We start from the raw sequence: 11,998 nt of genomic DNA on the forward strand, positions 1-11,998 counted from the left end.
CTTGTCACATTCACAGGCTGCTGGGACACAAGGTTTCCCAGTAGAACATTGCCCATAGCATCATATTGCCTCCTGGTGCCATCTCTTCTCCAGGTGACGTCCACATGATGTAACATGATTCATCAGGCTAGGACATCATATTCCCATAGTGCAACTGGTGCCATCTCTTCCCCAGGTAAGTGACACACATGCACCCAGCCATCCTCATGATGTAATGTGATTCATCAGACCAGGCCATCTTCTCATAGTGCATCCTGGCGCCAGACCTTCCCCAGGTAAGTGATGCAACGTGATTCATCAGACCAGGTCGCCTTCTTCCATTGCTCCATAGTCCAGTCCTGATCTAACGTGCCCATCTTGGTGGTGTGCATGGGCACTCTGACCGGGCACATCAAGCTGCCATGCCCTGACTCTATTCCTTCATCGCCAGCAGGAACATTGTCAGCAGTTTACTCCAGAGTAGCTCTTGGGTGGGATCAGACCAGGTGGTCCAGCCTTTACTTTCGCACAAATCAATGCGTTCTGGGCATCCAACCGATTGGTCTACCTTGGGCCGCTTTTGGTAGGTACATACAGGGATCTGTCCACAAGACCTGCCGCTATGGAGATGCTCTGACTCAGGGGTCTACATGCTCATTTTTCCTGCTTCCAGACCATTAACTTGGTTCATTGCATCTATCCATGAAAGGCGCCATTGTAGATAGAAGGACAATAATACATCAGTGCCAAATCAGACTACAAGTGATTTTTCTTGTAGTCTGTAAGCACAGAGACATATACACTACTTACCAAAAGTTAGGGATTTGGCTTGTGGGTGAAATTTCAGGATGAACCTAAAATGCCCTGTGACCTTCTCAATGCACATGTCCAACTGTTCAGTGTTTCAGTACTTTTTGCACAACTTGCTGTTCTCTAACAAGGAGCTTAAGTGCAAAATATGTTTTTGATCCATGAATCGCCCAATAAATCCCCTGGTTCAATTAGAAGTGGTATTTAACAGTCCTCCTCATCATGCTGTTCACATTTTGACATCATGAGACCAAGATGACGCCTAACAACTGATCAACAGTACTTCGCCATTGCGAGGCTTCAAGCGTTCTCAGACGGAAGTGGCCACTGAGCTTAGAGTGTCATCAGCAGGTTGTATTAGAGAGACTGAAAGAGTCACAGAAAGGCAGAGAAGTGGACATCCTTTGGCCACATCCCACACTGATGACCGCTTCATTGTGAACAATGCCCCGCGGAACCGGATGAACAACTCCAGGCACATTTAAGGGAGGTGAGAGGCAACCAAGTGTCACGTCAGACCGATATACACCGTTTACATCAGAGGGTACCTGACCAGACCACCAGGCGTCATCATTTTGGGCCAGTGAGCGTCGACATTGGACGAGGGACCAGTGGGCCTCGGTGCTGTTCATTGAATGAAAGTCGGTTCACGCTGAGTAGAAATGATGGAGACGTCAAGGAGAGCGCTGCGCATCAGCCACTGTTGTCACTCACCAGACGATCCTTTGGTGGTGGTGTTACATGGTGGGCAGGTGTGTCTAGTCAATACAGAACTGCCCGACACTTTGTGAATGGTCCAGTGACAAGCCCATACTACTTGAAGAACATCATTAATCCAGTCATTGTGCCTCTGCAGGAACACACAGAACTAATTTCATCTTCATAGATGATGGAGGACAATGTGCCACCTCATCGAGGTCGTATCATTAGGGAACGGCTGCTGGTGACTCGAGGGACCTCAAATGGGGCGACCTGCTCTTTCTCCAGACCTGAATCCCATTAAAAACCTTTGGGATCAGCTGAGTCGCCGTGTAGAGGCTCGTAACTCTGTACCTCAGAACCTCAATGACCTGAGGGCCGCCCTTCAGGAAGAGTGAGATGCCGTGCCTCAGTAGACAATAAGTCCCCTTGTGAACAGCAGGAGACGTCGTCGTCAAGCTGTAATGGATGCTCAAGGCCACAGGACAAGTTCCTGAGACACTGACATGTTTGTGGCGGTATACCCAGCACTGGTGTGGGCTTTTGTTTTAATAAATTGTTTGAGATGAGGAAATCGCCATTGCTGCTTCTACTGAAATGCCCGACTTTCATGATATAATATCACTGCAACCGGAACCTTTTTTTTTTTAACGTTTTCCATAAATTTCACCCAAATATCCCTAATTTTTTGAGAGTAGTGTTTAAGTCTGTACCCAAACCGGCAGATAATTTACAAAGAATAATGACTTTATAGAGTAACTTCAGCTGCCATAAATACCTGCCCTCCGTTAAAACGTGCTGTCAATTTAAAGGGGGACTCCAGTCAGAAATCGGATCTCCTTATCTACAATGTTGCAGAATGGTTTCTACATTGTAGCAGTGGCCTAATCTCGAAACCCGTTTTACCACGACAACCAAATAGGTGCTTAATTCTTCTCCGCTCCTCTTATGGGGGCATTTAACTCCTTGTTGTCCAGGTCTGGTAGTATTGATAGACTAATCGCCCAGCCGAACCAATCAGCATGCACCAATATAAGGAAAGAGCTCTCTCCTTTCTTTTATGCTATGACTAAGGCCGCTACATCCGGTCGAAACACATAAGCCATTTCTATGCAGAAGATGTATTTTTCATGGACCTTATTGTGTTTTTATGAATCCCCTTGGATCCTCCTTGGTCCCTATTCAGATAGCAGCTCGAAGACGCTTTTGAAGCCTTCACATCGATGGTCCATCAGAGAATCCTCCTGTGCCACAGGAACACTCTAGTGGCAAGAAAACCACTCCTCGGGCAGTCCCTTATGGTCCATATGGGTCACATATGGACCTTTAAAGAGTGTACTCCCATCACAGGCAATGGGGGGCATATTGCTAGGATATGCCCCCATTGTCTGATAGGTGCGAGTCCCAGAGGTGGGACCTGCACCTGTGCGGAGAACGGAGTCTGAGAGATTGGTGGCTGGAGGACCCAGGGTTTCCCAGGGTCTGGCCACCGCCAAGCCTTCTCCCCATACAAGCGAATGGGAGCGCACCGCACTTGCGCGGCCACCGCTCTCATTCATTTCTATGGGGCTGACGGAAGTAGCCTAACCAGCGCTCGTTTTTTTGGGGGGGCCCCATGGGAGAGAATGGAGGGCGGCTGCTCATACGCTCTCCCAGCTCCGTTCTCGGGGGACCCGCAATGGGAGCATATCCTAGCGATATGCCCCCATTGTCTGTGATGAGAAAACCCCTTTAAAGGTATTGTGCAAGACTGGGGGGGGGGGGGGGGTTCAGGTCCAGCCAAATGGGAGGGATTGCCAACCCTCACCGCCATTTTTTCACAACCCCTTTAAGGGGTTGCCCGAGGAGTGGTTTTTCTGCCACTAGGGTGTTCTTCCTCTGCCTGGAGGGATTCATACATATAGTTCTGTATATCATATAAGTGGTATACCGTGGGTACATATACTGTATACCCCAATAGCATCGCAGAGGTGAGACTATATACTATTAGAATATGCAAGAAGAAGCCCATGGGTTTGTATATTGGAAGGAGAGAGCAAATGCAGTGCACAGCACGGAGGGTTTCCTATGAGCAGAAGGAAGGAGGCGGGAGAAGAGGGTAACATATAGATATATATTGTAGCAGCTTCTCTGAGAGGTGGCGGATATATCACTCCTGATGTCAGCCCTACAGGTTAATATGGCAGCCATATCTGCACTGATGAAAATGGAGGCAGATGGGAGCTGTAGGTGCTCGCTGTAGAGGGGAGGGGGATGCCTTCTGCAGAGAAGGGGAGGGGAGACGTCTCAGCTGCTGCTCACAGGACTGAATATCCTGCAAATGTGATGCTCTGAAGACGGCAGAATACCACCAGGGTGAGTGATACTACTGCAGGTATCCGCTATATAACAGTACCCCCATATAATGTGCTGGGTATGGCTGTAAGCATGCATCACAGTATGGCTGACAGGAGGGATCTAGGTCAGGTATCTGTGTAGGGAAGGGGATGGAGGAAGAACCTTAGAAAGGAAAGGGTTCTAGATTAGATATCAAGCAGGTCAGGTATTTGGAGGGGAAGGGGGTAGGTTCTAGGTCAGGTATGTCAGCAGAGGAGATGGGTCCTGCATGGATTGTCTGTCTAGAGAAGATGGATGTTTGATGTGATGCCCCGCTGGTCTAGATTAAACGTCTGTGTAGAGGAGAAGGTGGCAGGTTCTAGATCAGATAGTGGAGAAAGGTTTTGGGTCAAGTATCTGTATTGATGAGAGGATGGGTGAGTATATAGTGTATAGAGTATTTATAGGTTCTGTCACATATATTTGTTTAAAGCAACCTCTGGCACTCCAGCTGTTGTGAAACTACAACTCCCAGCATGCACACTTGCTTGGCTGTTCTCAGAACTCCCATAGAAAGTGAATGGAGCATGCTGGGAGTTGTAGTTTCACCACAGCTGGAGTGCCGTAGGTTGCTCACCCCTGGTCTAGAATGTGTTTCCGTTTACAGGACGATGCAGGTTATGTAGGTCATGTATGCATATAGAGGAAAAAAAGGATTCTAGGTCATATATCCATATAGTGGAGGGGGTAGGTTCTAGATCACATATCCATACAGAGGAGGAGACAGCTTCTAGGTCATATATACAAATATAGATTGGTTCTTAGTCATGTATCAATATTGCAGAAAGGGGTTGTTCTAGGCCATGTATGCATATGCAGGGAGCAGGCAGGTTCTACATCATATACACAGATAGAAGAGGCAGGTTCTAGGTCATGTATGCAGATATAGGAGAAGGCAGGTTTTAGGTCATATAACCATATAGTAAAGGGGGTAGGTTCTAGATCAGCTATAAATACAGAGAAGGTAGGTTCTAGGTAATATATCAATATAGTGGAGGGGTTAGGTTTTAGGTCATGTATCCATATAGAGAAGGCAGGTCATGGGTTATGTATCCATATATAGGAGGAGGCAGGTTCTAGGTAATATATCAGTATAAGCAGAGGGTTAGGTTCTAGGTCATTTATCCATACAGAGGAGAAGATGTGTTCTAGGTCATATCCACACTGTAGAAGGGGGCATGCATGCATATAAAGGAGAAGGTAGGTTCTAGGTCATATACCCATATAGTGGAGGCAGTAGGTTCTAGGTCACATAAACATACAGATGAGACAGGTTCTAGGTAATATATACAAACCTAGAAGACCTGTCATGTATCAATATTGTGGAAAGAGGTTGTTCTAGGCTATGTATCCATACAGAGTAGACAGGTTCTAGGTCGTTTGTACAGAGAAGGCCGGTTCTAGGTCATGTATTGATATTGTGTAGAGAGGTTGTTCTAGGCCATGTACCCATACAGAGGAGGAGACGGGTTCTAGATTGTTTATACAGAGAAGGCCGGTTCTAGGTCATGTATTGATATTGTTTAGAGGGGTTGTTCTAGGCCATGTACCCATACAGAGGAGGAGACGGGTTCTAGGTTGTTTATACAGAGAAGGCCGGTTCTAGGTCATGTATTGATATTGTTTAGAGGGGTTGTTCTAGGCCATGTACCCATACAGAGGAGGAGACGGATTCTAGATTGTTTATACAGAGAAGGCCGGTTCTAGGTCATGTATTGATATTGTGTAGAGGGGTTGTCCTAGGCCAGGTACCCATACAGAGGAGAAGATGGGTTCTAGATTGTTTATACAGAGAAGGCCAGTTCTAGGTCATGTATTGATATTGTGTAGAGGGGTTGTCCTAGGCCAGGTACCCATACAGAGGAGGAGACGGGTTCTAGATTGTTTATACAGAGAAGGCCGGTTCTAGGTCATGTATTGATATTGTGTAGAGGGGTTGTTCTAGGCCATGTACCCATACAGAGGAGGAGACGGGTTCTAGATTGTTTATACAGAGAAGGCCGGTTCTAGGTCATGTATTGATATTGTGTAGAGGGGTTGTTCTAGGCCATGTATCCATACAGAGGAGGAGACGGGTTCTAGATTGTTTATACAGAGAAGGCCGGTTCTAGGTCATGTATTGATATTGTGTAGAGGGGTTGTCCTAGGCCATGTACCCATACAGAGGAGGAGACGGGTTCTAGATTGTTTATACAGAGAAGGCCGGTTCTAGGTCATGTATTGATATTGTGTAGAGGGGTTGTCCTAGGCCATGTACCCATACAGAGGAGGAGACGGGTTCTAGATTGTTTATACAGAGAAGGCCAGTTCTAGGTCATGTATTGATGTTGTGTAGAGAGGTTGTTCTAGGCCATGTACCCATACAGAGGAGGAGACGGGTTCTAGATTGTTTTTTACAGAGAAGGCCGGTTCTAGGTCATGTATTGATATTGTGTAGAGGGGTTGTTCTAGGCCATGTATCCATACAGAGGAGGAGACGGGTTCTAGATTGTTTATACAGAGAAGGCCGGTTCTAGGTCATGTACTGATATTGTGTAGAGGGGTTGTCCTAGGCCAGGTACCCATACAGAGGAGGAGACGGGTTCTAGTTCAGGCATGTATATAGATGAGACGTACGTTCCTGATATTCTCCTGTCCTTCCAGGTCACCCCTCATGGATCCCATCGGACACGTTTATCTGTACGAAACAGGCTTTGTCCAGAATGGTCGGGCGGTCACCGTTTTATGGGCGTCCTGCACCCTGTTCCTGGGGATCCTGGAGATCGTGGTGCTCCTGCAGCCCACCTGGGTTCTGAGCGGGGAAGGTCGAGGACATTTTGGACTGTACCAGCTTTGTGAGGAGTCAGACTGGGGTACAGAATGTCGGGGTCCTCAGGGCGTCCTGGAGGCTCTCCCGGCGTTCCAGACGGCAGCTGGCTTCATGCTGGGGGCTCTGCTGCTGGTGCTCCTCAGCCTGGCCTCCATCGTGCTGCTGAGGTTCTGTCACTCGGGGACCGTCTACAAACTCTGCGCTTGGCTTCAAATGACTGCTGGTAATAGAGGGGCCCGGACCTAAAGATGGGGGGTCCTTAATTTGGGCTGCTGATTATGTCTAGACTGGATACCATGGTAACAAACCCTCAGCTGTCAGAGTCCGTAGTCTATAGATGCAAGTAGTTGCTGCTTCTATTCACTGACAGCAAGCACTGACTGTTCATTATACACTGATTTAGCTTAATTTTTGTAATTCACCCCTTGTCTCTGCTTTTCGCAGCCTTCTGCCAGGGTCTCGCCTGCATCCTCTTCCCGGACGGCTGGGACTCCCCCGCTGTGCGGCCATTTTGTAACTATCGCTCAGACAGATACGAGCTGGGGAGCTGCTCGGTGCACTGGGGCTTTATCCTCGCCATATTGGGAACCTTTGACTGTTTGGTTCTGTCCATTTTGGGGTTCACCCTTGGAAAACGTCATGATGCCTTGAACCCCAGTGATGTCAAACCCGGCAAAAAAGGTAAGAGACTCATTCCTACAATTCTCTCAGTTACAAGCCATGCCCCCCCCTAATTATAGCCAAAGTGGCCCCTCATCAGCCAGGCCCTGCTTCCTATCAAGCTATCACATTATACAAATTTTGCATCCTGCATTCACCACCAGGGGGAGCTCATTACACGCGTATTCCATAGAAGTCTATAGGAGCAATATAAATTCATATGCAGCTAGCTCCCTCTAGTGGTGGCCTGCAGGTAGCACATCCGCATCTCCTCATGCTGCAGTAACCATCCCTGTTGTCCATAGCAACCAATCAGAATCCACCTTCTATTTTTCCATTACTGGTTAGAAATGAAAGCTGAATTCTGATTGGTTGCTATGGACAGACTGGAGGCCTGGTTGATCAGAACAGATAAAAAATGGACCTAGAAGACAAAGTAACTGAATTTTGCGCCAAGAATGAGGAAACGCGCGTCTAGAACCTCTTCCCCCTTTACTTCCCTTTTTCTGTGGTTCCTCTCTTTATTTATAGAAGTGATTAGCTAATTATTAGTGTAGTAACTTCCCCAAAAATCTGCAGAGCATCTCTCTATAGTGACCAGTATATACACCGCAGAGCATTGCTCTGTGCCACCAGTGACCATCCCCAGTATATACTCTGCAGAGCATCGCTCTATACCAGCAGCGACTAAATAATGACCAGTATATACACTGCAGAGCATCGCTCTATGCCAGCAGTGAGAATGACCAGTATATACTCTGCAGAGCATCGCTCTATGCCAGCAGTGAGAGTGACCAGTATATACACTGCAGAGCATTGCTCTATGCCAGCAGTGAGAATGACCAGTGTATACACTGCAGAGCATCGCTCTATCCCAGCAGTGAGAATGACCAGTATATACACTGCAGAGCATCGCTCTATGCCAGCAGTGAGAATGAACAGTATATACTTTACACTGCAGAGCATCGCTATATCCCAGCAGTGAGAATGACCAGTATATACACTGCAGAGCATCGCTCTATGCCAGCAGTGAGAATGACCAGTATATACACTGCAGAGCATCGCTCTATGCCAGCAGTGAGAATGACCAGTATATACACTGCAGAGCATCGCGCTATGCCAGTAGTGAGAATGACCAGTATATACACTGCAGAGCATCTTTCTATAGTGACCGGTATATACACTGCAGAGCATCGCTGTATCCCAGCAGCGACAATGACCAGTATATACACTGCAGAGCATCTTTCTATAGTGACCGGTATATACACTGCAGAGCATCGCTCTATGCCAGCAGCGACAATGCCCAGTATATACACTGCAGAGCATCGCTCTATGCCCACATCGACAATGACCAGTATATACACTGCAGAGCATCTTTCTATAGTGACCGGTATATACACTGCAGAGCATCGCTCTATTGTTTGGGGAGTTTGCTGCCTATGTAGCCATGTTGCTTCCCACATAAATGTATGTGAGCCCCCGGTAGTGGCGGGTATAAGAAGACAGGATTTTATTGTTGAATTCTTTGTCTATGTATAGTAACTGGAGGTCCTTAGCATCAGTCCTAGATACACAGCTCTGCAGTCAGTATCACACATGACTGGCTTAGATACACTGCCTCAGCCCCGGGCAGAGAGCCGTGCCGCTCATAGTATTGGGAAAATGTCAAATGATTCCTCGCAGTCCGTCCTTCATTTCCAGGGACATTTTATAGCTAAAGAGACCAGAATGGAGGGTTGCTAGGTTACCAGAGCATTCACTGAACCCATATATACGACATATGTACTGCAGACTAGACAATGCAACTGATATCATACTATACATATATTAGAGGGCAGTATTATAGTAGTTATATTCTTGTACATAGGAGCAGTATTATAGTAGTTATATTCTTGTACATAGGAGCAGTATTATAGTAGTTATATTCTGGTACATAGGAGCAGTATTATAGTAGTTATATTCTTGTACATAGGAGCAGTATTATAGTAGTTATATTCTTGTACATAGGAGGCAGTATTATAGTAGTTATATTCCTGTACATAGGAGGCAGTATTATAGTAGTTATAGTCTTGTACATAGGAGTAGTATTATAGTAGTTATATACTTGTACATAGGAGGCAGTATTATAGTAGTTATATTCTTGTACATAGGAGCAGTATTATAGTAGTTATATTCTTGTACATAGGAGGCAGTATTATAGTAGTTATATTCCTGTACATAGGAGGCAGTATTATAGTAGTTATAGTCTTGTACATAGGAGTAGTATTATAGTAGTTATATACTTGTACATAGGAGGCAGTATTATAGTAGTTATATTCTTGTACATAGGAGCAGTATTATAGTAGTTATATTCTTGTACATAGGAGCAGTATTATAGTAGTTATATACTTGTACATAGGAGCAGTATTATAGTAGTTATATTCCTGTACATAGGAGGCAGTATTATAGTAGTTATATTCTTGTACATAGGAGCAGTATTATAGTAGTTATATACTTGTACATAGGAGGCAGTATTATAGTAGTTATATTCTTGTACATAGGAGCAGTATTATAGTAGTTATATTCCTGTACATAGGAGGCAGTATTATAGTAGTTATATTCTTGGACATAGGAGGCAGTATTATAGTAGTTATATTCTTGTACATGGGAGTCAGTATTATAGTAGTTATATTCTTGTACATAGGAGCAGTATTATAGTAGGTATATTCTTGTACATAGGAGCAGTATTATAGTAGGTATATTCTTGTACATAGGAGGCAGTATTATAGTAGTTATATTCTTGGACATAGGAGCAGTATTATAGTAGTTATATTCTTGTACATAGGAGGCAGTATTATAGTAGTTATATTCCTGTACATAGGAGGCAGTATTATAGTAGTTATAGTCTTGTACATAGGAGCAGTATTATAGTAGGTATATTCTTGTACATAGGAGGCAGTATTATAGTAGTTATATTCTTGGACATAGGAGCAGTATTATAGTAGTTATATTCTTGTACATAGGAGGCAGTATTATAGTAGTTATATTCCTGTACATAGGAGGCAGTATTATAGTAGTTATAGTCTTGTACATAGGAGCAGTATTATAGTAGTTATATTCCTGTACATAGGAGGCAGTATTATAGTAGTTATATTCTTGTACATAGGAGCAGTATTATAGTAGTTATATACTTGTACATAGGAGGCAGTATTATAGTAGTTATATTCTTGTACATAGGAGCAGTATTATAGTAGTTATATTCTTGTACATAGGAGCAGTATTATAGTAGTTATATTCTTCTACATAGGAAGCAGTATTATAGCAGTTATATTCTTGTACATAGGAGCAGTATTATAGTAGTTATATTCTTGTACATAGGAGTAGTATTATAGTAGTTATATACTTGTACATAGGAGGCAGTATTATAGTAGTTATATTCTTGTACATAGGAGTGGTATTATAGTAGTTATATTCTTGTACATAGGAGCGGTATTATAGTAGTTATATTCTTGTACATAGGAGCAGTATTATAGTAGTTATATTCTTGTACATAGGAGGCAGTATTATAGTAGTTATATTCTTGTACATAGGAGGCAGTATTATAGTAGTTATATTCTTGTACATGGGAGCAGTATTATAGTAGTTATATTCTTGTACATAGGAGCAGTATTATAGTAGTTATATTCTTGTACATAGGAGGCAGTATTATAGTAGTTATATTCTTGTACATAGGAGTGGTATTATAGTAGTTATATTCTTGTACATAGGAGCGGTATTATAGTAGTTATATTCTTGTACATAGGAGCAGTATTATAGTAGTTATATTCTTGTACATAGGAGGCAGTATTATAGTAGTTATATTCTTGTACATAGGAGGCAGTATTATAGTAGTTATATTCTTGTACATGGGAGCAGTATTATAGTAGTTATATTCTTGTACATAGGAGCAGTATTATAGTAGTTATATTCTTGTACATAGGAGGCAGTATTATAGTAGTTATATTCTTGTACATAGGAGCAGTATTATAGTAGTTATATTCTTGTATATAGGAGGCAGTATTATAGTAGTTATATTCTTGTACATAGGAGGCAGTATTATAGTAGTTATATTCTTGTACATAGGAGCAGTATTATAGTAGTTATATTCTTGTACATAGGGTGCAGTATTATACAGTATTATCTATGCTTGTACAGATGGTCTGTGTTTGGCAGTCTGTGTGAGTCACCTCATTGTCCTTGTAATTAATCTTCCATCCTCTGATTTCCCGGTCAGTCCTCTGCTGTCCTTGCACTTTTGGAGGCTGGCTGCAGTACGCAGAACGAGGTGTAGATAATAATTAGCTCCCGGTGACTCAGCAGAGAATGAAATTCTGGAGCATTCTCCATATCTAGTAGACCTTGATGCGTCCTCTTCTGTCTCATTATATTTAGCCGTTTCTCAGTGAGATTTGTTTCTGGGAAAGTTGGGTGACCATGATCTGTGAACATCCTCTGCAGTGAGGACACTGTAATGGCGGCTTTATTGGCTGTCACCCAGCAGCATTGTTCGCATTGATAAATTGCAGCATGTGATTTAATTAGTGAATTCTGTTCTCTGTTCTGCTTTACAGGGTTGTTTGCAGATACTCCCTGACTGCTGCCATCATGGATGATCCCCCTCTTCTTGGATTTTCCACGTCTGTGGAT

The 11,998-nt window shown here is 43.9% G+C and overlaps 1 protein-coding gene across 1 annotated transcript; it reads left to right on the forward strand.

The window, feature by feature from the left end:
* The first annotated feature begins 3,797 nt into the window (after window positions 1-3,797).
* Window positions 3,798-11,998, forward strand: LOC122919917 (LHFPL tetraspan subfamily member 3 protein-like). Its single transcript, XM_044269111.1, has 4 exons — window positions 3,798-3,843; window positions 6,508-6,896; window positions 7,118-7,354; window positions 11,923-11,998. The coding sequence occupies exons 2-4, from the start codon at window positions 6,518-6,520 to the stop codon at window positions 11,943-11,945; spliced, it is 639 nt and encodes a 212-aa protein (XP_044125046.1). The 5' UTR covers window positions 3,798-3,843; window positions 6,508-6,517; the 3' UTR covers window positions 11,946-11,998.

The sequence above is a fragment of the Bufo gargarizans genome, chromosome 9 (genome assembly GCF_014858855.1).
Source record: "Bufo gargarizans isolate SCDJY-AF-19 chromosome 9, ASM1485885v1, whole genome shotgun sequence".
Classification (NCBI taxonomy): domain Eukaryota; kingdom Metazoa; phylum Chordata; class Amphibia; order Anura; family Bufonidae; genus Bufo; species Bufo gargarizans.

Bases quoted from the DNA above. Each gene is read 5' to 3' on its own strand.
- LOC122919917 (XM_044269111.1), top strand. From the start codon at position 6,518: ATGGATCCCATCGGACACGTTTATCTGTACGAAACAGGCTTTGTCCAG. The intron at 6,897-7,117 runs GTAATAGAGGGG...TGCTTTTCGCAG, and splicing joins TTGGCTTCAAATGACTGCTG to CCTTCTGCCAGGGTCTCGCC. The intron at 7,355-11,922 runs GTAAGAGACTCA...TCTGCTTTACAG, and splicing joins TGTCAAACCCGGCAAAAAAG to GGTTGTTTGCAGATACTCCC.